The 26,005-nt window shown below is 50.0% G+C and overlaps 1 protein-coding gene across 1 annotated transcript; it reads left to right on the forward strand.

The window, feature by feature from the left end:
* Positions 1-466: 466 nt before the first annotated feature.
* COMMD7 (COMM domain containing 7) lies at positions 467-7,372 on the forward strand. The gene is made up of 9 exons (XM_048820559.2): positions 467-550; positions 2,064-2,117; positions 2,219-2,321; positions 4,187-4,243; positions 4,321-4,358; positions 4,971-5,061; positions 5,224-5,273; positions 5,767-5,815; positions 7,163-7,372. The coding sequence occupies exons 1-9, from the start codon at positions 470-472 to the stop codon at positions 7,237-7,239; spliced, it is 600 nt and encodes a 199-aa protein (XP_048676516.2). The 5' UTR covers positions 467-469; the 3' UTR covers positions 7,240-7,372.
* The last annotated feature ends 18,633 nt before the right edge of the window (positions 7,373-26,005 follow it).

The raw sequence follows: 26,005 nt of genomic DNA on the forward strand, positions 1-26,005 counted from the left end.
AGGGAGCAGGGTGGGGGGGTCGTGGGGGGGCCCAGAGGAGGGGGCGGGGGGGCAGGCAGGGGGTAGGGAGCCCAGATGATGGGCCCCAGGCGGGGGGCAGGGCGCGGGCGGTCGCGGGGGGCCCAGGGGAGGGGGTGGGGGTCGCGGGGGGCCCAGGCGGGGAGGCCAGGTGAGGGGGCGGGCGAGGGGTAGGGAGCCCAGTCGAGGGGCCCCAGGCGGGGGGCAAGGCGGGGAGTCGCGGGGGGCCCAGGGGAGGGGGCGGGGGGTCGCGGGGGGGCCCGGGCGGGGGGCAGGGCGGGGGGTCGCGGGGGGCCCAGGGGAGGGGGCGGGGGGCCCCAGGCGGGGGGCAGGGCGGGGGGCCGCGGGGGGCCCGGGCGGGGGGGGCGGCGCCGCGCGCGCGGAAAGTGCGGCCGCCAACGCTCAGGCTGAGGCGGCGGCGGCGGCGGCGCGGGGCGGGGCCCGGCGGGACATGGGGCAGCGCGGCCGGGACGCGGGGCCGGGGCCGGCGGGGAGCGGCGCCATGCGGAGCCTGAACCAGCTGCGCGCCGAGGTGCGGGGCCGGGGCCGGGGCCGGGGCACGGGCCCTTGTGCGGCTCGGCCGGGGCTGCCGGGGGCTGCTTCCCTCCCGCAGGCCGAGGGCTGCCGGGCCGGGGCGAGCCGGTTCGGGCCCGGGGGGGGGGGTGTCTCAGACTGGGGGGGTCGCGAGCGGCCGGCCCCGGCCCCCCGAAACCCGCTTCGCCCCCGGCATTTCTCATGGTGTTAAACCGATGCCCCCCCCGCGTTTTTAATCTGTGCGGGGGGGTCGCCGCTGCCCCCCCCCCGCCCCCGCCGCTGAGCAGCCCGGCGGGGGAGAGCCCGAGGCCCGGCGCGGTGCCCGGGGCGCAGGGTGCGTTTGCCCCCCCCCCCCCCCGGGCCGGGCCGGCGGCGCCTCTCCCGCCCCGGGGGCTCACCGCTGCGGTAGCCAGCCAGGGGGGCGTGAGAGTGGCCCTCTTCCCTCCCTGGTACCCGGGCACCTGCAGCCGTTCGGGCTCCCCGTCCTTGTTTCTGGGGTTGAGCCAAACTCTCAGGGAGGCCCCTGGGCGGGCTGCCCTGCCGGGGCTCGGCGCTGCGGCTCTGAGCGGCCGCTCCGGCCTCCCCCCGTTTGCCCGCAGTTGTTTCGAACCCACTCGTCGAACCCCCTGGGAACCGTAAGGGTGGGCCCAGCTTAATCCCCTTCAGAAGGGCGGCAACTACCCCTGGTTCCTTTTGCCTACCCTGGCCCCAGAGCCCTGGCAGCAACGGACCATCTAGCCTCAGAAGCTCCTTACAAAAATGTTAGGGAGACAGACCCCCGGTCTCTATTTGCGGGTAGAGGTTACATACAACATGCTTACATGATGGGGAGGTAATGGACGTTAGCTGCGACAGCAGCAGTCCAGATACCCTGTAAAGTTGTGGAAATACCAGGGTAGGTCCACGGCCCTTCTCCTGTTGTGCCTCTAAATGCTGAACTTGGGTTGCATCCTCTTGTGCTACCTCAGCGCCATACAAAATCCTTTCCAGCCGCAGCTGCTAGCTGTGTGAATAGTCTTGAAGACAGAAAGAACAGGAATACTTGTGGCACCTTAGAGAGGAACCCATTTATTTAAGCATAAGCTTTCTTGAAGCTCACTTCATCGGATGCATCGTGCTGATGCTCAAATAAATGGGTTCATCTCTAAGGTGCCACTAGTACTCCTGTTCTTTTTGCGAATACAGACTAACACGACTGCTACTCTGAAACTTGAAGACAGAGTATTCCAAAAGGATCAGTGAGTGACCTCCACAAAGCCAGAAAGTTGTGTGGGGAAGCGTTATTTCCTTCTTGCCATTGGAGGGAGGTGGCCACCGAAGTGCTGTGAAGTAAACTGTATAGTGGTGAAATGAATCTGGGCCTCTAGAGCTGCACTGAATAGGAGAAGGGTGTTAACGCAGAACAGCAGATGTTCCACTTTCAAGGATCTGTGGGGAGAATTTGGAAGAGGTGAGTGAGAAATGTAGCCTGCTAGTCCCTGGTTTAGTGACACTGTCCTATTTCTTCACAGCAATTCTCAGCACTGACTGATGTAGTCTTCAGCTTTTTAACAGAGCCCAAGGAGGTAAGGCCTCTGCAGCACAATGTGGAGATGGGTTTGATTGCAGCGGTCAGATGAGATGAGCGCAGCGTTAAGGCTTTGTCTCTTCTCTTTGCTGTCTGCAGGTAGAAAGGTTTCTGACTCAGCTCTCTGAATTTGCCACCATGAATGAAATCAGCCTAGGTCCTCTGAAAAATATTATCAAAAGTATCCTCTTGATACCTAATGGTGAGTAGCCTGGAAATGGTTGTGTGTGTGTGAGAATGTTACTCTTGGTTTGAGCCTGAAAGGAACTGCTGTGTTTGTGCCTGCACACTAATCCATCTAGAGCCCCACTGATTTCACTGTGCCCATCAGCTTGCAGGATAGAACCTTTGATTGCTAAGTAAGCAGTAATCAAGAATTAAAAATGAGTTCTCAAACATACTTTAGAAATCCCTCTCTCTGTTGAAGAATCCCTGTTCAGTTCATCAGGCTGTTGTCTCTTAAGCCATGTCTATACACAAGTTCCACTGGCTTAACTAAAGTCTGTTAAAAAAATATTTTAGTTGAACCTACAGAAATCCTTTATGAGGACACATAAGAACAGTCAGACTGGGTGAGACCAAAGGTCCATCTAGCCCAGTGGCCAATGCTGGGTGCCCCAGAGGGAATGAACAGAACAGGTAATCATCAGGTGATCCATCCAACCCACACATCTATTGGTTTAACTTGCACCTGTAAAAATTAATATATTTGGTGAAACTAGTGCAATTTTATCTTCAGACAAAAACCCTGTAGCAGCTGCCATCTACATGATGCAGCATTGTACTTCCCAGTAGGCAGATGAGCTTCATCAGATAGAGGGCTGAGCAAATTGAGACCCCATTAGAAGACTCTGGAAATCAGAGCCATTTAAAACTGTGTTAAGATGACTTCTATCCTTGCAGCCTCCTTTTAGAGAAACACTTATCTATGAGCAGCTCCCCAAAACAAGTGTATGTTAATCACACATAGCGGAGCCAGAAAAGACCAGCAGAGTCATTCAGTCTGACCACTTTGTTGTACAAGATTATTCCCTACAGCAATCCTGCTACCACCGTAGCCAACTTATTCTCAGCAATCTGCAGTGGCTGTGTGCTTCAACCACCTCCCTTGGGAGTGTCTCCTGTTCATCCGTTACCTTTACTATTATCTGTTGGTCTTAGATTTTTCTGTACTTCCCATCACCATAGTACTTAAGTGCAAATTTTCTTCTAGCATTTTGCTTGTATTAAATTTTCTTTTTGTAGCTTCAGGCCATTTCTCCTTTTCCTGCTAGCATAAAAGGCAGTGAAAAAATTTCCTTCCTCCTTTTATATAGCTACCTTGAAGGTATTAACAGTCAGAAATCATAATTTTCCCCATTCTGAGGCTTTTCTTTTCTAGACAACATACATTTAGCTCCCTTGGTTGCTATTTATATGCCTTATCCTCAAATCCTTGTATCATTTTTGTCAGGGCTGAGATACCATGAACGATACCTGCCATCTGTTCTGATAACTTCACTGAGTGCTTATGTACAATACGGATACAAAGCCGTGTGGGGCAGGCAGTCTATCAAAATTTACCGGACAGACTCCTTCTCTTGGCTTTAGAGAACAGGGTCCTTGTAAATTTCAGTGTGCAGCCTGCTCCCCAAGAACAAAGCAGGCAGGCACAGCAGGAGAAAATGTTACAGGCACATGGTCCCACCCACCATCCAGAACGCAGCAGGTAGGTCAAATTAGTAGCTTGCCAGCCGTTAACAAGCAAAGCTTCTGTAAGGGAAAAAGCAGTAACTTCAAAACGAAGCTGCTGGTGCCATTACCATGGAGACCAACAATGTAGCTTCATCTTGCTCTCATGCACATGCATCCGACTGACGCTTTAAGCAGTAGCTTTGGTGTCTACTAAGGTACAGTAGGAGACAACAGTATTTCCTACTTTGGTGAGTAGCAAGCTGCTGAACAGCACAACTGGAGAACAAAAACATCCTGTTAAAACCTCTCTGTCCCTGTGTGTGTTTGACTTAACACAGTGCAATGCTGTATTTCAGTAAAAATGATTTCCTCCTTTTGCACGGTTTATTCTAGGGGCCCTGAAGAGGAATCTGTCATCTGAACAAGTCCGAGCAGATTTCATTGCTCTGGGTAGGTCACTTGACTTTACTAAATATTAAATATTCATTGGTTTTTATTTTGTTAATCTTGTGTGGTTTCTCCTACAGGGCTCAGTGAAGAGAAAGCTAGTTATTTTGCAGAGCAGGTATTAGTAGAATTCCTTTTCTTCTTAACTTTAAAAAAAAAAAAAACACTCATTGGGACAGGGTGGTTTCATAAACTTGTGGCCACATATTCAGAGGTCCCAAGAAGTCAGGCTGTCTGTTGCTTCATACCTTATGAAAATCATAAACTAAAGATGCCATGACAACTGGAATGAAACGTTTTGTCTAAGCAGTACTTCTGATTTGGCATGGCATATGCATTGTAGCATATAAGCACCTTAAACAGTTTTGACTGCGGCAATTAAGTGTGGCTTTGATTCTGTTTCTGCCTTTGCTTGCATTGAACCTCAGCGTTATCCAAATAAATAAATACAGGACTTTTTGCATTAACATGTTAAATTGGTCCCATGGCAAAATTTTCAAAAATGCCTAAATCAACTACATAAAAATAAATACATTTTTTAAACTTATACCCCCGTCCATTTTCATTTTTTGGCATTTATGCAGTCCCTTGATATGTGCTGCATGTACATCTGCTTTATGCTTCTGCTGGAGCTCTGCCCAATTGCTTATTGGTGTTGGAGCTACAGGTAGTACGGTAAGGAGTAGTATTTTTGCATCAATTGGTTAGTGTCCATTTTTTGCACCTACAGTGGAAGCTGAATTCCCCCACCCTGACACGCCTGGCTGTTGGACAGACGCTGATGATTAACCAGCTTATAGATATGGAGTGGAAATTTGGAGGTAATAGATGCAAGACATGAGTAGGCTGGAGTGTCTGTTTGATGTCAAGGCTGAAATCCAGCAGCAGTTCTTAGCTGTAGACTCTCTTGAAATAATTTCACTTAACTAATCTACTTTAGACCTCAGGGGAGTTATCTGCCATCTCTTCTCTCCATTTCACAGTGACTGCAGGGAGCAGTGAACTGGAAAAAGTGGGAAGTATTTTCTTACAGGTAAGTCTCCCAAAATGAGAGTTTAGGGAATGGGTTGTAGTTCATCACTTGGTAAAGGACAAGCTAAAGGGATGAACCTGCTGGTGCTGACTCCAGTGGGAGCCAAGGGAACCCAAGAGTATGGCATTTGGAGTTGGCTCTGCTTCTGATTTCTTGAAGACATCAGCTAAAACCAGTACAGTGCTGCTGCTTTTTCTGCATGCTTCACTTATCTAAGGAGATTTGTGGCCAACCGTAGGGATGATGAGGTACCGGCATTTGCAGTCTAGTAGAGGTCCTGATATTGTGTACGAGAGGTTGGTTTGATTTACTTAGATAAAAGACACTCCTTAGGATGATCTCTGAAGGATCTACCCCTATAGTAGCTTTTCCTGGAAGACTAGTTGAAGAAGTGGTCTCTCTACAATAGTCTATGCTGTCTGAAACTAACGTTTGATGCCTTGATTTTTGAGATGCTCGGCTATTTCAATTTAAATGTCTGATTCCTTCCCAGTTGAAACTGGTGGTTAAAAACGGAAGCCAAACGGATCACGTGTATGTAGGTGAGTTAACTAACTTCAGTGGGGAGTTCTAGAGCAGAAACATTTCATGAAGGGACTTCAGAAGTATTTCATGAAGCCTTTGAAATGTATTTGAGAGTCCAAGTATTTATAGAACCGTCACATATATTCATTGGATCTCAATGAGCTCAATGAGACCCAGCTCCCAGCAGGGGATCACTATAGAACAGTGGTTCTCAACCAGGGATGTGTGTACCATTGGGGTACGCAGAGGTCTTCCAGGGGATACATCAACTCATCTAGATGTTTGCCTAGTTTTACAACAGGCTACATAAAAAGCACTAGCGAAGTCAGTACAAACTAAAATTTCATAAAGTGACTTGTTTATACTGCTCTCTGCCCTATACACCAGGGATCGGCAACCTTTTGGCATGCGACCCATCAGGGAAATCTGCTGGCGGGCCGGGACGGTTTGTTTACCTGCAGCATCCGCAGGTTCGGCCAATCTCAACTCCCACTGGCTGCGGACCCCCGTTAAAGGCCAATGGGGGCTGCGGGAACTGGCACGGGCCGAGGGATGTGCTGGCCGCTGCTTCCCACAGCCCCCATTGGCCTGGAACGGCGAACCGCGGCCAGTGGGAGCTGCCATCGGCTGAACCTGCGGACTCTGCAAGTAAACAAACCATCCCGGCCCACCAGTGGATTTCCCTGACAGGCCGTGTGCCAAAGGTTGCCGATCCCTGCTATACACTGAAATGTAAATATAGTATTTGTATTCCAATTGATTTATAATTATATGGTAACAATAAGAAAGCAAGCAATTTTTCAGTAATAGTATGCAGTGACCTTTTTGTATTTTTATGTCTGATCTTGTAAGGAAGTAGTTTAAGTGAGGTGTAACTTGGGGGTACACAAGACAAATCAGACTCCTGAAAGGGGTACAGGAGTCTGGAAAGGTTGAAAGCCACTGCTGTTGAAGCACTGACTATAGATGCTCACAACTATTCCAACCCTGACCTGTCCCAGATGGTGGCACTGTAGGAAATAATTGAGAAGTAATGACTGTGTGGAGGGTCTTCATATCTATGCATATCAAAATATATACCATAAAGCTCTGACAATTGGAGCCTTTAGAAGTAGTCATTGGAGAGCAGCATACTAACAGAAATGAGGGCAATCCCAATGTCTGTCATATTATGAAAATCTTTGCCTGGAATCCTGTTACATTCAAATGACGTTGTGTAGAAAAGCATGTTAAGAGCTAGAATCTCTAATACAATCCAGCCCAGGTGGGGATGAAAATTGCTCCTTGATATGGATGTGAATAGCTTTGTGTTAGACATGGGACTTTAAATATAGCTGGGGGGTTTTTTTCCTCTCCTTTTTCAGAGTTAACATTGCCACAGTTCTACAGTTTTCTGCATGAGATGGAACGAGTCAAAACCAGTCTGGAATGTTTCAGCTGAAACCCCAAGGGACTGCATTTATACCATAGAGGGGTAATTTCTCCTTGTGGGCCAACATGTCTGATCTTAACTCCGCAGATTTGTAACATATTAGATGAAGATTGCACTGTTTAATAAACAACACTGTCAAATAGTTCTGGACCCAGAATGGAAATGGTCTTTAAAAATTTTTATATTTCTGTCCTTCAGAGACTGAAACTTTTACAAATATTTAGTAGCTACAGACATAAGTACTCGTATTGCTTTTCTGTAGTAACCATTAGAAGAAAATATTGTCAGAGCTATGTAGACATTTATAGAGGTATGCAAGCTAGGAATCCATGTTAGTGTCCTGCTTCCTTTTGTATTGGCCTTGTATAAAAGAGATAAAGCAAACTTGTGAGTAAAGACCATTTAAAAAAAAAGAGAGAATCCTAACTAGATGAATTAGTTAGCAGTGTTCCACATCAAAGCTCTTATTCTCGTGTTAAGAACTTGACTGATAATGTACTGCCCCATAATGCCTCATTATGGAAATTATTATTAAATGGTAGACATGGGAGAACACTGGGCTTTTATTTAAAAAAAATGTCACCCTGATAATAAGACAAATCCCCCGGTTTTCTGAACAAACATATGATTCTAGTGAAGAGCTCTTAAAGACAGTGAAATAAGTCTGGGTGAAATAAGTCTTCTACTTCCTAGTACATTTGTCACACTTGTTAGTCTCTTGGGAAGATGAACTCTTCACTTTGAATTCTAGGGCCAAACAGAGGGCTTGAACTACCTACTGCTGCCCTCACCTAGACCTGTTTTGTGGATGACTAGATTTCATTCTCCAGGGTTGTCACTAGCACCTTTTATCAGCCTAAATTCACTTTAAGCACACCTCTTGGGACAGGTCTTCTGAAAGGTGATCCCTCTTGCAACGTATTCTCTTTCCAACACTAAGTGTTCCTGAGGAGGTGAGATCTTCACATGCAACTCTAGTCATAACACGTATGATGGAAAGAACCATGTGTAGGAATAAGAGCTTGAACTAGCATGCAGCCAACACCTAAAATAATTAAGTCCTGCAATAAGCAGAGTCTCCTTCCTAGCTAGTTTCAATGAATGATCAAACATGAGACCTTCCTTTCTTAAATCACTTCTCTTCCAGTTGCAACATTCCCATCCCATTAAAACCATGCACAGTGAGATTATAAATAAATACCAGAACTTTGACAGATTGCCCTTTGGGTGCAGTATTACATGCTAATTTTAATCTGTTACAGGAAAATATAACCCCCCATTATCTTTTGTAAGTAGGACCAAGTGACAAATGAGAATGGTGTCTTATGTTTGAAGAGAGTAACATGGGGGAATCCTACTTGAAATGTCCCAGATTGACTCAAGGCCAATATTTGCATTTTTCTTTCCCGGTGTCACACTCCATTCATAAGGGATCCCTGCTTTGTCACACAAAATTGGAAACTGGAAATAAAACCCTGAGAAATAAAATCCCTCCTTAAAACATTCCTTGTCCCCCCACCACTATCTCACATAGAAAAGCCGAAGAGTCGCGTCAAGAAGAGGGGCCTTTCTGCCTTAAGATTTCTGCTGCTTGTTCCTATGGTTTCTCCCAGCCCTGCTGCTCCTAGGTTGTCACTATTACATGATAGTTGTAGTGGGGGGTGGAATACAGTGACACCCTGAAAGGTGCCACTCTCAGCTGCAGATCTAGGACAATCTAACCTGCTCCCCTGCCTTAAGTTCTGGCGTGGTGAGTGCTGAGGCCTTATGTCCTCCAGCTAAGGGCTCCCGCTCTGCAGCCTGACAGTCCCTGGGGAAGTCTCTCTGATAGGCAGCATTAGAGCACCCACAATGCCTCTGTAATGTGAAGTGACCTTCCTGTGCTACCAAAGGTCTTGGCTAGCCCTGTAATACCCCCTTTCATCCTGCGTACTTGACTGTGCATGACTGTGCTGCTTTGGAAATGAGCTGTGTGAGATGGCCTGAGTGGAGCCCTGGATGCTGTGACTCAAAACGTTTCTGTGGCATGAGCATGAAGGAACATCAACTGCAGTGGGTTAAAATGGAAGTGGATCTCTCTACATTGGACTGTCAGGTCTGGGAGGAGACCTGGCCTCCAGAGACACGACAAGAAATCTAATGAAACAACTTTGACTTCACTGCACAGCAAGTCTCATCCCCTTCTTCACCTCCACAGCCACGCCCAGGTCTTGGTCTAAGAGTGATGTGGGGAGTGGTGTTTGACCACGCTCTCTCTGGTCCTGAACTTACTTACTTTCTTGCTGTTAGCAGTGCAAGGGGGAAGGGAATGCTGGAGTCAGACACTGAGCAGGGGAGGGGGACAGCGAGAATTTTGAAAAACAGATGGAGCACTTTCCTCAGTTCCTACTGCAGCAGCCTTAGCAGGGGGCGGGTGAGGAGAGTACTGTTGTGTCCTGGTCCATGTGTCAGTTTTATGAATGATTTCCTGACAGGTACAAAGGCTGACTCAGCTGGCCTCCTGTTGTGTTCAGTGTGGGACCAGCTTTTCCGGCTGCCAGTCAAGCCCAGTGAGCCGAGAGCTAATCTCTACAGGACAGCAGGCTCAGAGGGAAATAAGGGCCTCTTATAGCTTGGGTTGAAAGCTAACTGTATTTCTGCAGTGGTTTTGGTTCCCTGGTCGTTTTCTCAGCCCATTTCCTTAGGGAGCAGCAGCAGCTCTTGCCCCCTCCCACCGCTTTGTTTTTCAGAGCTCTATGAAGGGCTATGAAAAGTTACAGTTTCACACTTCCGAACAGGCATAGGACCCTTGGGTAGATCTCGCCTCTTTTTCAGCAGCAAGCAGCCAAAGCAAGAGGCTTTCCCTAACTCCCTTATGCAATAGTGGCAGGGCAGGGGCAATCCTGGGTATTTACACTTCATGGCTGGGCTGCTCCCTCCTTCCCCCAGGTAAGGTGTGTCTGAAAGCAGTGAAGGAACCAGAGCTAACTCTGTTGTCTAATTTTAGACCTTTGAGCCATTCTGCTCTAATTCAGACCAAAGCTACAGTACTGAGCCTGGCTCGGTTTTCTGATTTACCCCTCCCAAAATACTTAGAGAATGTGAGACAGTCCAGGGACTGCCGTTCTCCCCTCTGCAGAGGGCCAGCACATGACCAGTGTGCTACTCAAGCAGCACCTAGACTTTGTACACACTCTACACAGGAGAGAATTTCACCTTGGTCAGGGTGATTGGCCAATCCAGGAACAGACTGACTCCTTGTGAGATGTGCTGGATGGAGTTTTGCCAAATCCTTTGAAGCGTCCTCTAAATAGAGACCATTTTGGGAGATAGGCCCCGACTGGTCCTGTGCTCTGATATGTTTATGATATTTTAATATATTTGTTCTTTTTAGACCTCTGTAGCAGCGCTGAAGGGAGAAGGGGCTGTGCTGCCCACACAGCTCCCGGAGAGGCTACTTTCAGGTGTTGATTAGATTCAGTTGTGATTATTAACGTCTCCAGCTGCTAATAATGTGGCAAGTAGGGAAGTTTTAGCTCATGGTGTCTTTACTTTGTTCTGTAATTCTGTGCCATTTAGTTCATCCATACAGGACTCCTGTAAGCATGAAAAGCAGAAGTAGCCGAGCTCCCCCTGCTTGGAGCGCACAAAACAGGCACCATTTCAGTGCCTGCCTGGGAGTGGTCAGCGCATGGGCTGGAGAGGAAGGAATGGGGAGTTCTGTTCTCCGATGAAGTGAGCTGTAGCTCACGAAAGCTCATGCTCAAATAAATTGGTTAGTCTCTAAGGAGCCACAAGTACTCCTTTTCTTCGTGCGAATACAGACTAACACGACTGTTACTCTGAAACCTATCAATTACATGCTCTGTGACCTTGTTCAGGTCACATGCAGTGGGATATTCGAGAGCGCAGTTCCCACTGACAATCGTGGAGAATCCCACTCCACTGTTTTCAGTGGGAGCAGCTGGATGCCAAGCTTTTTTGAAAACCTGGCCCTTAACGTGACTCCATTTCCCCATTTGTAAAATAGAGGTAACCAGCCTTCCCCATGGCGTCAGTAACACTTGGGAAGTGCTTAGACAGCCTGTGGGTGATTCATTCTTATTTTACAGCCCAAGCCCCAGACAAATTGAAGAGAAGGAAGCTGTGCATAGTTTCTTAAAAGTGAACTAAGAACCCAGCAGAGTAGGGGCTACTGCCTGCAGACGTAGGTGACATTTTAAAACAAACTATTTTGAAAGTGCCTTTGCCTCAGGGGCTCTGTTTCCTCTGCAATAACATTATCACAGCCACTTGGACTAGCGTATGGAGAGGCTAGGAGGTCAGCAGGTGTCAGAGGGGTCACCTGGCATCCTGAATCTGGGCCTTGGTACGTACTTAGAGCAGAAAGAGGGTTGTTTTCAACTGCTTTGTCATAACAACCCCTCTCCTAATGCTCTGTCATCTCTTGTGCCTGGCTTTGCATCCTTTTTCACCCTGTGGTTGGAACACCCCCCAACTGCACCATGCATCCTCCTGCAGCTCCTTCAGATTTCTCTTTAAAACCCACTTTCATGAAGCCTTCCTACCCTGATGATCTCCCTGCAATGTCCGAGCCCCTTTGTTTGTCTGACATGCCCTGTGTACTCTTATGGTGCATAGTCATTTAATTCTATGGGTCTCTTCTGCTTTGTGAAAAGAACAGGAGGACTTGTGGCACCTTAGAGACTAACCAATTTATTTGAGCATGAGCTTTCGTGAGCTACAGCTCACTTCATCGGATGCATACTGTGGAGCTGTAGCTCACGAAAGCTTATGCTCAAATAAATTGGTTAGTCTCTAAGGTGCCACAAGTCCTCCTATTCTTTTTGCGAATACAGACTAACACGGCTGCTACTCTGAAACCTGTCATTCTGCTTTATGGACTCTTAAATCAGTTGGGTAGAATGTTTTGCATTTCACGGTGAAAGGTTGTGATGTTGGTAGGGGGAAGAGGGAATAACTCAGAATCTCTTACTAGAAATGTGCTGGGGGTGGGGGGAGAATACTGCATTTGGAATTCCTGAGAAATGCAGAGGGCATGTGGGGAATAACACCAGGCCACCAGCAGCTGGACAGGGCAGCAGGAGGTCATCACTGCTTGCCTTGCTAATGGATGTGAATTACATCTGCTAAAGTCTCTGACCTGCTAGCAAAAACAAACCAAAAGATGTGCGTAAATTACTGCAAGCGTTTTCTGCAGTTAGGCTGTAGAGCACGGTGCTGTTGCAAATCTGTCTGGGCTTTCCCAAGTCTGGAGAAAGACACAGTATTGAGTCCACTCGTCTACTAGAAAAGTATCAAGAAGTATGAACTAGAGATGGAACCCCAGTGCTCAGAGAAAAGGGATTCAGTATCACACCCCTCCAGCCAGTAAATCAGGGGATAAAGCTAGACCTCACAGGGCTGATCGCAGAAGGAACGCAGTGACCAGTTTTTGGAAACTCTGATGATTCCTGGCAGAACCATGCAATACACAGGATGGTTCTTTTGTTCCCAAGATTTCCGTACAAACCTATCTTCAGTTTCTATTTACAGAAGGCTCGTCTGGCTTCCTTGGCTTGGCTTTGATGGGAAGCTGTAACTCAGTCAAGGGTTGTTCATAACACTTGAGGAGGAGAGAGGAAGTCTAATGGGCAGAACACAGGACTAGGAGCCTGGGCTCTATTCGGATCTCCTCTTCTGACCTCTAATGTGACCCAAGACAAGTCAATTAACCTCCCAGAGGCTCAGTTTCCTCCCTTGTGAAGTGGAGGTGAAGCTAAACCCAGGGTTGTGAGTTCAATCCTTGAGGAGGGCATTTAGGGATCTGGGGCAAAAACTGGGGATTGGTTCTGCTTTGAGCAGGGGGTTGGACTAAATGACCTCCTGAGGTCCTTTCCAACCCTGATATTCTATGATTAGGTGACCCACTCACCCCTACCCCGGGCACTACAGAAGTACCACTTGTATTTTCAAACCTGAGCTGATTTCTACACGCTACAGATGAATCACTTCTTTCCCAAGGCTGGTGGCCCTTTGGCCAAAATCTCTCTCCAAATAGTCATTCTGGTGTCGTTCCAGCCCTCTGAATAATGCTCTGGAGTTGCTTCAGTCTTTACCACATATACTTGCAAGTCCCTCTAGCACACTAAGCCTTTAGATCGGATCCACACAATGGCTTGAACCATGCTACTAACCACCCCTGCTCAAAAACTGGTCATCCTGATTCATGCCGGACAACTCATTCACAGCATCCTTGTTGCCAGTGCAGCTCTAGTCCAAATTCTCAGCTCAGCTGGGACAAGGACTTCTTTAGAACCATGCTAACACAGACCTGTGTCAAAGACTAACCCTAGGAACTCAGAGGGCCCTACAGGGAGACCGCACTGTTTGCCTTTTTAAAGCTCATATGAACTGTTGTAGCTGTGTTGGTCCCAGGATACTAGAGAGACAAGGTGGGGAAGGTAATGTCTTTAATTGGACCAACTTCTGTTGGTGTGAGAGAGATGCTTTGGTGCTTACACAGAGCTCTTCTTCAGGTCTGGGAAAGGTACTCGGAGTGTCACAGCTAAATAAAAAGTGGAACAGATTGTTTAGCATAAGTAGTTAACATATTTCAAGGGACACTCCGAGTACCTTTCCCAGACCTGAAGAAGAGCTTTGTGTAAGCTCGAAAGTGTGTGTCTCTCTCACCAATGGAAGATATTACCTCACTCCCCCACCTTCCCCTTGTCTTTTGAAAGCTCTGCACTCTGAGTACACACCTCTCCTCCTGTCCCTTTCCACCTCCCCAGTCTTTTCTGAAAACAAATATTAAACACAATCAGTGCAAACAATTGGAGGAGGAGTGCCAAAGGCTTTTTCTAGAAAGAAGTCACTGTGGGGGAGAAGGTGGTGGGATTCAGAACTTCTCATTGGCCAGAGGCCTTAAATTCCTGCCAGTGGAATTGATGCACGAGTATCTATAGAGCTCTGGCTCCTGGAGATCTGTCCCAGCGTCTAAGCCAGTGCAGTTCCATTGAAATCAATGGAGCAATGCCATTTACGCCGGCTGAAGACCTGGCCCAGCATGCCGAACCTTCTGCTCGGCACGCGCAGACAGCCCCTAAATCAGAGCTGCTTAGCCTCCCTTTAAAAGGGGATTTGCTCCTCAAGGAGCAACTAGAATACTAGATAAGACTGTAAAACCCCGTGCTGCTTCCAGATTTCTGCCAAGACACAAATATCATGGAGAGCACTCAGAGTGTTTGAGCTCCACTTCCCCCCACAAAGATTTGCATTACACAACGCTGCACCCAACTTCAAGAGCACCCCTGGGTTCAGATCAGATCAGTCCCAGTGTCCAATCCTGCTCCTATTGAAGTCAATGAGCACTTTGTCATTGACTGCAGTGGGCACAGGATTGGGCCCAGAATCCTCCAACAGTGGCCCATGCCAAGTCTCCAGCCAAAAGTGGGATTTCTCCCGGCTATCAGAAAGAATCTTCTTGTCCCATCCCTGCTCTTACTAAGGCTTTTAGTTAGACACCGAGGGCACTGTGTTGTGCTATGTCATGCTTCTATAGCACGGTCATGTAGACACTTCCTACAGTGACGGAAGGGGGATCTCTGTCGAGGGAGGCACTCCCCCTCCCCAAGTGGCAGCATCTAGGTCAACAGACGAATTCTTCCATCAACCTACACATGTCTACACCAGGAGTTAGATCAGTTTACCTACAGTGTCCAGGGAGTGTGAATTTTTCACCTCAATCTACATTTTATGTGTAGCCCAGGGCTGAATATGGATCCGGACAAGACTGGCTGGCTCCCATGCCGGCTTGCATGAGGAAAGAGCTCTGGTTCGCAAGGCAATGGCAATGTTTCTCGCCCCTCATCTTGCCGTCTAGCCTGGCTTCTCTCCTCCCCCTAACCAGAGGTATCGGCAACACTTGTGATTCTCAGACCAGACCCCGTGTTGTCTACCCGTACACAGAATTAATGCCCCCTACTTTCGCACCATGAGGTGGGGACCAACAAAGAAACGAATCCTGTGGGTTGATCACACAGACCATCCTGCCTCGGGGAAAACTCTTGAGCACCAACGTTCCAAGAAGTCAGATTTTAGGGCTCAAAGAGATCGTTATGATCACGTAATCGGATGTCCTGCCTTACCCAGGCCAGAGAACCTCACCCAGTGATTCCTGCATGCAGACCAACAGTTGGTGGTGGTGCTCTGTGCTCCGCTGTAAGTCAGGATCTACAGGCATAAGGGCAGCGAACAGAGGACCACGGCACTACACATGTTCACTCCATCTCCTCCTGGCAGCACCAGCCTCCTCAGAGTTCCACTGGGCCTCCTCCCGCAAGTGCAAACTTAAGTCGCGCAAAGACTCTGCTAAGTTTCTCTGTGGGACTTTGGAGCCTCATGGTACTGCAGCAAGAGGGAAAGGGGGCTGGGCGTCTCAACCCAAAAGGGGACGTTGGAGGGGGTGTTTGTGGTTGGGGTTGGCCCATTACAGCAACTGGGACCTTCCGAGAAATTCGGGTTCAGGCTTGGATTTCAAAAGCCCACCCAGGTTCAGGGATGTTTGGATCCCAAGACACATCTCAAATAATTACTTCTCAAATTAGTATCTAACTCAAAGGCACTGGGCTTTTGGTGATTTTTCCAAACACAAAAGAACCACATTCATTTCTGGAAGGGCAAGTGGCTCACTGGAGGCCGTGGTGGGTCTTCACCCCAAAATACCTATTATACAGTCACTTCTGAAGCATTGCTCACCCTCCTTCTCAGACTCCCCCATGCTAAAAACATCTCAGAGCAACTAAACCAAGTCCCTGCCGTGACCGATCCGGTGCCTCCGTCACTCAGGTGTGGCTGCTCAGCTTTGACAAGTCATGAATCATCCCAGATGCAACTGCAAAGAATAAAATAAACCTATTGGAGCTGTTATTGTGGCTATAGGGAAATGCGCATGTCTAACTCTTCTTAGTGGGCTGGAAAGCTCCATGTACCAAACAGCAAAGGAAACTCCATCCCCTGTTTCCCAGGGCTCTTTCTACAGTTCAAAGAGCTATTTTATAGGTCTGTGCTGTCCCAGCGGCATTGATTTAGCCCACAGTTGAAGCACTAATAAGGTTATCCCCAGACCATGCCACCGGATTTAGTCGCCAAAGAAAGGGAGTCCGGGTGTTAACTCCTTTACTGCCAGGGCACTAGGTACAACAGCAGATTAACCCTTTCCCCTCCCCGCCACGTGTGTCCATGTGATGTTTGCGGGAGGGGCTGGCAGCCTGACCGATCTGCAGGCTGAAATCCTCCCCTTATCGGAGAACACATACAAACCCCCCAGGCTCACCCAGCCCTGACCTGGAGGAGCTGAAGGGAGCCCAGTCTCCATGGCCTGTGCAGTCCTGGCCTCTGTGCTGAGAGTCCCAACAAAAGACGCCCGTTACACCAGTGGGGGCTGGCACCCTTGTGCACTGGAAACTGGATCAAGACCCCTGAGTTAAGAGCTTTCATTTACTAGCTATCCCTGCTGGATTTCAACCAGTCAGCTAGAGGGGGAAAAGCTGGGATCCTGCGAACACTCCCCTGGGTCATCTACTCGCAGCTAACTTTTACTGCCATTTCAAAGCAAACATCTGTTCCTCACGGTCATGTGACAAAGTAATCGGCGAGAGAGAGGCGCTTTCTTCAAACGCTGAACAAGAGACTTCATAGGAACCGGGGCAAATAATGGTCATCCCTGAAGCTCCTCAAGCTCTGCTTCACTACAGAGCTTCTCCCTAAACCATCCCCTGCCTCCCTCCTGCTACAGGCTTAAAGAATCAGTCAACATGTACATGTCCTCCTCCCCCCCTTGCCAGGTGCCACAGTCTGAGCAGGAGTTGCATTTACTGCTCGTTGTGGGTCTCATCCGCACAGCCTAAGGATGCGAGGGACTGAGACACATGCTTCAGTCCACAAACACGGTGCTCACACGGTTAATACACAGAAGCTCAAACAACTGTGCTTAGCGCTTACTATGTACAGCCCCTTTCAACAGGAGATTGCAAAGCATCTTACGATGGTGGATGAGTAGCATTATTCCCATTTTACAGATAGGGAAACGGAGGCAGAATCCCTTGCCTGAGGCCACACAGCAAGGCAAGGGCAGAGCCAGGACCCGATCCCAATTTGCAGGTCTGTGTCCTAGCCATTAGGCTGCAGCACCTCCATTAGCACAGGACTGTCGGTGCATTTAGTCCATCCCAGCAGGCTGCTTCCCTCTGCTTCTCTTTTCCTACAGAGTCATTCTCCCAAAGAGCCTCCCCACAGCAGAGAAGCAGGGACTGAGCACCAGACCTTTCAGACCCTGGGAACTTCAAGTCTGTACTTAATGACTCAAGCTCATCTGTATGGATCAGAACCAAGACACAATACCTGAGCATCCCCACCAGCCAGCCTTGGGGGCAGTTCAGACCATGAGCCATTTGATCCAGTGCAGGCCCATGTGCACAAAGAAATGTTTCCCTAGAGTGCTTGCTAAGTCACACCCAGCTGTCCTCCACATCTCTGTCCCCTGGCTGGCATTTCCCTCATGCACAATAACTACCCCCTCATGGACAAAGCTGTAGCTCACAAAAGCTCATGCTCAAATAAATTGGTTAGTCTCTAAGGTGCCACAAGTCCTCCTTTTCTTTTTGCGAATACAGACTAACACGGCTGCTACTCTGAAACAAAGCATTATTTATAGCTTAGGAAAGATGCCATCTTGCAATGCAGAGAGCGAGGCAGCAGAGGGTGGCAAAGGACCACTAAGAGAATTCTGCACAGCCGTTGCAGGTCAAAGGCAAAGAAGGAAAGGGGCTGCTGACTTGAGTGACTGGTTTCCTTGCTGCCTTTTCTTGTGCGATGGCTCCCAGAACAGTGGGCCCCATCAGTACTGCCGGGCTCGGAGTGTGCAGTGTTACAACACTGTGTGATACACCCTAACCCCACATCTCCCCCACGCCCCACCAGAGACAGATTTGCCAGAATCACCATTTAATTAACCGCATTCTAACAACATCTTCGTGGCCTGCAGCTTTCCACCCCGGGGAGATGTAGCCCTCTGCATTCCTGTGCGTGTCCAGCTTGTGCCCTCAAAGGCAGCACTTGCAACTCTGCGGGTGGGAATCCCTGCAGCTGCCATTAGAAGCCTTTTGCTGGTCTCTGTTGGTTTCTACCAGCCCCTCTAGGCTTTAGCTGAAGGATCACTAGCCCCAGGAACAAGCAGGCGAGTAGATCTATGGCCACATTCCAAGGCCTGGTTGACAGCTAGAACCAGCTGAATTTTTTTTAACTGGAAGCTAACCCTCAGAACCCCACTTTTTGCAAACAGGCCCAGATTCTGTGCTGTGGTGCAGCAGGTGCAAAGCACCCCTAAACACAGGCTTACCCAGCCACGGGATGATCACTCTGGAGTAGAGGAGATCTTCTGGTGTTTACTCTGTAGTTGGAGGTGTGACTGCAGCTTGCACCAGCTTTAATCTAGCAAGGGCAGCTAAAAATAGCAGTGAAGATGCAGCAACATGGGCATCAACATGGACTGTACAAACCTGCCCAGAGCCCTGGGTACGTATTTGTGTCCCTGTCCCCCGCCGGGGTCTGTGCCACAGCGTTTTCCCTGCTGTTTTTGCTGCATGGCCAAAGCAGAGGGGGCGTGGCCAGAGCCCCAGCAATTCCTGGCTGCAGTCCTGGCAGCTTGGGACTGTTACTAGTTGGTGTAAGTTAGAGCAGCCCTCAGGTGGCTATAACTTCTACCTAGGCAACAGCCCTGCCTCAAGCAGCTCCAGGATCAAGGAAGCACATGCATTTGCTCAGCCCCAGCCCCTACTGAGCTGTGTGTTGTGTGCTCCTCGGGCACAGCTGAGGCTCTAGCCCAGGTACTTTCTGTCCTGCTGCTCTCTGGGTGAGCCACTGAACATAATGGGCCAAATTAATCCTGACATCAGTGGCGTTACACCAGCAAAGAGTTTGGCCTGATGCCTTTAAATGTCATAGGAGACATGGTCATTTGGCTACAACTCCAACCACCTGCACCAACATGGGATGTTTCTTCTCCCAAGTCCAGATCCCCGATGGTGCCGCATGGTGGAAGTGGCGCTGAAGATGCAGCCAATGAGCCACATCCACTTATTCCAGCAATAAATCCGAGTGTTTGCACAGACGAACTCTAGTTATACTAGAGCGTCATTCATGTTATGAGCGTCAGCTCGACTTCCCACCTGAAAGAGGGTGACACTGTTTTACGTCATTTCACCCAGTTTTTAAAACATGAGTCTTAAAAATTCAATTAACTGGAAAAGTTGGTGCCCCCATTTCTCTTCAGCTCCAGGGTGAAGCCTGAGGCAAACCAGCTCCATTCCATCTCTGGGCACCCCGGCTACAGCCTAAAAATGGGCCAAGCCCCTCTGGCCTATAATGACATAGTACCTCACCTGTCACAGGCAGTTTGTTAACAGCAGAGAAGAAACTATTTGCTCATTTGGGGCTTTCTTGAGGCATCCTGTTACAGACACCAGCAGGCTGGAAGGGACATAGGCATTTTTAGTTTTTTCCACTGCCAGGGAATCAGCTTTTATAGGTAAGTTCCCAATCCATTATTTATTCAGAGCCTGATCCTGTAAGATGGCAAGCGCCCCCAACTCCTATTGGCCTGAATGGGAGCTGGACGTGCTCAGAACCTTGTAGGACTGGGCCCTTAGTTACTCTTTGGCCTGTAAATGGAACCCCCTGCAGATGCAGGGAAGATTTCGAAGGGCAACTAGGCACCCAGCCCACACGGACTCTCAAAGAGACTTGGCACCCACCCCCTCTTTGTAGCTCTTAGAAGGCCTCCCCTGTAGCTCTTATGGGACATAAACACCAAAATAATCCAGACTGTGTGGGACACTCGCCCGACGGCAGCTGGAACAGGAAACAGTAATACTACTCTGGTTTTATGCAGCACCCCAAACCCTCCCTTCGCCTCCCCGCAAGGATCTCACAGCACTTTACTAACACTGATTAATTAAGCCTCACAACCCCCCTCATGAACTCAGTAAGTGTCATTACTCCTGTCGCAGGATTTTGGCCTGCAAATTCGCTTCCACAAGCCGCAGAGGAAGAATGCTCCTACTTTGCACACGTGAAGCAAAGCTATCGGCACAAAGTTCCTAAATGGTCTTAAAGTTAAGAACGTGTCATTGTATGGGAAGAAGGGCAAATCTCTGCATTTTCAAAAATCTTTTACTTTACCTGTCTGGGTTCATAAGTAAACACCAAGCACCAGATGCAATTATGGGATAGAACTACATGGTTAGCCATGTGTGTATGTCTCATCTAAAGTCTGTCCCCACTGAAATCATGCTTAAGCACAGGAGTAGAGATGGCTCTGAACCGTGCCCCAGATCCAAGTCTTTCCCACTGTCCCAGACTTTAGGTGAGGGGAAGTGTTAAGATCTAAACCCATCTGTGGATTCAGATTTTGCAAATGGTCCCTGCCTTTATAACAGGCCAAGCCAAAATGCCAGCTCCACAGACCGCTGAATTCTGGAGTGTTGCAAATCTGCATTTGATAATGCAGCATGAGCCTGTTTCTACACAGCATGGGTTATAACACTGTCTGGCTTCCTCAGAGCTGCGTTAATACCATGCTGAAGTGCAGTTCTGCTCTGCAAAGCAACTCTGTAAAACAGGCAGGGAGAGGAAGGGTGCCCGTGTTTATTGTGCCTCACTGACAGCATATCAGGTATGCTCAGTTTCAGAGTGAAGAGATGCCTTTTCTAATGGCCAGCCCCAGAAGCTCAACCTGGGATCTGAGAGTCAAGCTGGGCTCTTCCTTCTTGCACATCATCACCAATAAAACAAGTTCTGAAGACCAAATTATCCCACCAGTTCCCCCTTGTACGACCCCACAGCTGCCAATGCAGCCATAGGAGAAGGAAGAGAGAACGTTTGTAATAGGGTGGGGGCATGGGGGGGAATAGATGCTTCAGGACTGAGGAGAAGGAGCCTTGAGGCAGGTGGGGGAGGCTGTGCAGGTGTAGCCTGGGGCAGTGAGGGGGGTTGGCTTACCTCTCCCATCAGGTGCAGTTTTTGCCTCAGTCTCCCTCTGGTGCCTGGATGGCTCAGCCCTCCAGTTATGCCAAGAGTCCTCTCCTCTTGGGAGAAATCGGAGTTCAAACAAATCAAAGCAAGTCCCTTTGTGCCTTGACTGCTGGGTTTTCCACACGGATCTCCGGGTGGCAGCACTGAGGTGCAGAGCCGCCTAGTTCCTCTGGACCATACTCCAGGCCCACACTCCACACGCCCACCTCAGAACCACACTTCCCTCTCCCTTCCTGAGGCTACTTCCTACCCTCGCTTGTCTGGGTCACTGGCAGCCTGCCTGGAGGCCTCCTTCCTGCAGCACTGCTACCAGCTCTCTCTCCACTGGGAGCCCTGTTCAGACACTGGCTCTTCTCCCTCGAGGGCTCCTTAGCTGCTGCTCTCTCTAGCTCTTCCCGGCCTCAGACAGGGAAAGTGGCTTGGCTTTTATTTCCTCGCTCCACCCTGCCCCAGCAGGCCTTGCAGCAGCCCTATGACTTGGAAGTACAGGTCAGAGCCTGGAGGTGAAGGTTTGACTCACCCTGTGACAGACAGACTTATACAGATCCCTGTGTTATCTAGAGACTTGCAGAACCTATGTAGATGCCCACTACATAGGGCTGCACAGGTGTAGTTGACTGACATTGTAAATGTAGCTTGGGAAATGATTCTCTTGTTGCTTTATTCAGGGGAAGGGACAGAACCCAGCTACTCCCTCACTCTGGGCTGGAGTGTGAGGAGTAGAAAGCAGTAAACGCTTATCTTTGTCCCTACAATCAGCAGGAGTGACTCTGAATGCAAGTGAGAAAGTGTCACCCTTCCACAAACCCACTGCACATTAGGGAATGACACCCACATGCTGCGGCATGGTGCAGAAAGTCGGCGGGGCTGGGCTGTGTGTGCTTTTTCAACCGTTAGCGCCTGGGTCTTTGACATGGCTCTGTCCTGTCTGCACTGCCCAGACTTCTGGAGCAGGACTGTGTGGAAGCAGTGGGGTTAAATGCAGTAGATGCTGCAGTGCAGATAAGGCCTCGGTCCTAGCTACACTGGGCTCCAAATGGAGCTAAGGATCCATGGTTTGAAGATGCGTTGGCCATGCCCTCACAGGTCTCCCAACTGCTAGAAACCAACTTAGCTGGAACTGTATTTACACTGAGTTTGAACATGGCTCCTGGAGTTGATTCCCAGCCCAGTGTGGCTGGGGACTCAGAAATGAGCCTGTTATTACAAATGCACATATTTCTCTTGGCCAAAGATGGGTCTTACTTTGGCAGTATCATTAAAGCACCTTTCCCCTGTGGGAGCATTTCCATCACAGGCACTGGTATGGGATGACAGGTAGTTTACACCCCGCCAGATTCCACCCCAGCAGATGATTCAGCAAAACAGCAGAAGTGGCCTTGTTTTAGACTCATTAGGGGCAGGCTAGGAAACTCTCGCTGGGTCAAAGCTTCCTCAGGTTGCTAGTGAATTAAAGTCTTTGTCAGCCCGTGGCTGATAAGGGCCCTGTACGAAATGGATTTGCTCATCTCAGAAAAGCTCCTGCTAGACAGGTGTCCTCAGCATAACCGGCAGACTCAGCAGAGAGGCTGGGCAGGATATCCCAGGGTGTGAGTCATGTGAAAAACAGCCCCAGTTCCTGGCACCGGCCACTGAGGCAGCGTGGGACAGCTGCCCAGTTACTCCGGTACAAATACAGCGGCAGGGCAGAAGGTGTGGCCAAGCCAACGCAGTCGCCACATGGCTGTGCCAGGAAAAATGCTGCTGTGTGAACTGCGTCTGCAGTAACCATGTCAGACGAGTATGTGAGAGCCTGGTCGCTGCCATGGCGCGCTCCGCAGCGTACTGCAGATGTGGGTTACAGACAGTCCCTCCAGCAGAGAGCAGAGCCATCCCGGTGGAGCGGCATGGCTAGGAGCACCTGGTGCCCGTAGTGCCAAAACTTTCCCTTAAAAACATGCCAGTTCACAAACATACGTGTGCCGGCACTAAGAGGCTGCCCCGCACTGAGTCTGGTTGTTCCCTGCCAGAGGGCTGGTGCTAATCAGCTTTCGCCCCTGAGAAAAACACCACTCCAGGTTCAGCCCTTGCATATGCACACTGACCCCCGGCTGAATGTCGGTAGCCAAATTAAAAACGTTTGCAGACAGGCTTTGGCCTGGTGGTGCTGAGAGGCCCCTCGCGGTGGAGCAGCTAGCAGGGACTGTGAAAGTAAAGCTCTCGTGTTCAGGGTGAAAGGAAGGGAACCCAAGGGGTTGGCAAACACCCTTCCTGCGCTAAAAGCTGAGGGGACCTCCCATCCCCTTGCTGGCTGGTGCAGTGAGCCCCCTCCCGTCTCAAGCTGCTTTCGCCCCAGTTCATACAGGGATAGAGCAAAGCACAAAAGGGCCCTGATCCACCCTCAGGAAAACGCTTCCTCCCAAACGGCTCCTCCCAGTGTTCCAGGCCATGCAGCCCCTGAAGAAGGGGGAAAGTAGCTGGGGGCTGAGGGCAGGTGGGGAGGGCAGGAAGGGGCCTTGGGACTGAGATGTGGAGGAGAGGCTGAGGGGAATGGGGCATCGCCAGGAACTTGGTATTTGACATCTTCCTTACAGCCCCAGCTCCTGGAGGCACGAGAATCTCAGCTCTCATTTCTCCAGCCCTTGTGGCCGTGGAGAAAAGCTGGAAGACGGGGACCCAATGGGCTCAAACCCAGCAGGCAAAGAAAACGACCCTGGAAGAACTTTTTTTAAAAAAATCTCTTTATTTTTAAGCCAGTCTTGTGATTTGGGGGGGCCTGACTCATGCCTTTGGAACACTCCAGGCAGGTGATACCAACCGTTTGACCTCTCCTCTATCTCAGCCCCTTCCCCTCATGGCCTCAGCCCCTCAACCCCATCTCCTGAGCCTGAGCCCCTCCATCCTCACCAGCGCCACGACCCCATTTCCTCCCCCAGGGACCCTGCCACGGACTTCCACCATTTTCTGGACCGACAAACACCCTCTCCCTTCTCCACTGAGCCCCTTTTTCCCCTCAACCCCCCCCCCATTCTGCTCAACCGCAAGGCCTCCGTTCACCTCTCTCAGTCCATCCTCTCTTCCTTCCTCCTTCAGGCCCCATTCCCCACAGCCTCTCCTCCCCACCTCAGTCCCGAGGCCCCCCAACAACATGCCCTCAGCCCCCAACTACCTCCCCCCTTCTGTGGCTGCATGGCCTGGCTGGGGTTCTCCTAGAAGGGGCCTGAGGTGAGGAGAGGCAGCAGGCCCAGCACCACAGTCCCTGCCCTCCGTGTGATTGAGACACTAGGCCTGGTCTCATGCCAGCCGGGTAATGCCGGCTGGAAGCCCTGTCGGCCCCCGGGGCCACGATGGGGGAACTGAGGAGGGAGTGGATGCTGTAAACCCTGGCTGTCACTGCAGGCCGGTGGAGTGTGGGGCCAGGCTATGGGGGAGCTGGTTTGGACAGTGGCTCCTTCTTTCAGCCAGCACCCAGCTGCGTGCACTGCAGCAGCTGGCAGGGAGGGGGTGGGCAGGCTGGAGGATCAGCTGCCTGTCAGGGCCTGGGATCAGCTGTGCTCAGTGCTTTCGGCTGGTCCCTCCTGCTCCCTGGTCCCAGTGGACAGCGGCAGGACCAATGTCCCCGTGCGGTGAAAGCTCCACAGGGCAGGCGGGGCAGGCACGGTCTAATCTTTACTCACGACTGTGCATTCACTGTGCACACACATTTATGAGTCACCTCTCCCTGCCCGCCTTAGAGAATCACCAGCCACCCCGGTCCCAGGAGCCAAAGATCCGCCCTCTGGGAGCTCACAGGCACCCTCCCAGTTCAGACCAGCCGTTAATCTGCCCCTGCTTTCAGGCTCCTATTTTCCAAGAAAAGAAGGCCAGCCGGAGAGCAACATGCACAGACCTGTCTAACCTAATGTGTATAAAATCCATGCCATTGCTTTACCATGGAGGAGACGGAGTGATTCCCGAGTGCCGTTTAGCTGCAAGGTCTGGACAGAGGGGACTGGAGGAGAACCACAAGGCAGGAAAGAGAGAGATGCTCGCATGTACTATCCGGCCAAACCCTTCCAGCATATTGCAGCCATAGCAACAGAGATGGGCTGTCCCAGCCGGAGTCTGCAGTGCAATAAAAGGAGAGAGGGACGCAGGGAAAAAAAGAGCCTTGCATCGCACTGGGCAATCTCCTAAGGGGTTGGCACAAATAAACAGCAACTGGAAGCAACTGGAGCCAATCCCCCAGCTCCCTTTGTAATGCTTTCTGACACAGATTCCTCTCCATGGCTGACTTTGCAAGTTTCCCCTTCCTCTCCCCTCCTTCCACAGCTTCTCTTCATGTGACTGAATTATACAGGAGAGGAGGAACAGGCTGGAGAGTCTAATAAAAAACCCCATCTGTAGGTTTCTGCTGCAGGCCAAATCCTTCTCACCCCCAGGGCTACTCACGTGAGTAAAAAGGAGCAGGCACTGGCCCCTAGTCAGTACCACAGAAAGCCTGTCTAGATCAAGGCAACAGAGAAAAATCATTCTGTTAAATACAGGAGCGCACAAGGGGATTCCAACCCCACAAGCCACAGCAAAGGCTCTGAGTGCAGTAGGACCCCCAATGGAAATGCCAGGGTGACAATCCCTTTAACTAGCAATTTATGCTGTCCCAGCAGCCGAAGCATCACCCTGAGAAGGAAGCAGAAGCATTAACTTCCCCTAGATTGTCTGGGTTGAGGGCGGGCAGAAAATC

This window comes from Caretta caretta, chromosome 13 (assembly GCF_965140235.1).
Source record: "Caretta caretta isolate rCarCar2 chromosome 13, rCarCar1.hap1, whole genome shotgun sequence".
Classification (NCBI taxonomy): Eukaryota; Metazoa; Chordata; order Testudines; family Cheloniidae; genus Caretta; species Caretta caretta.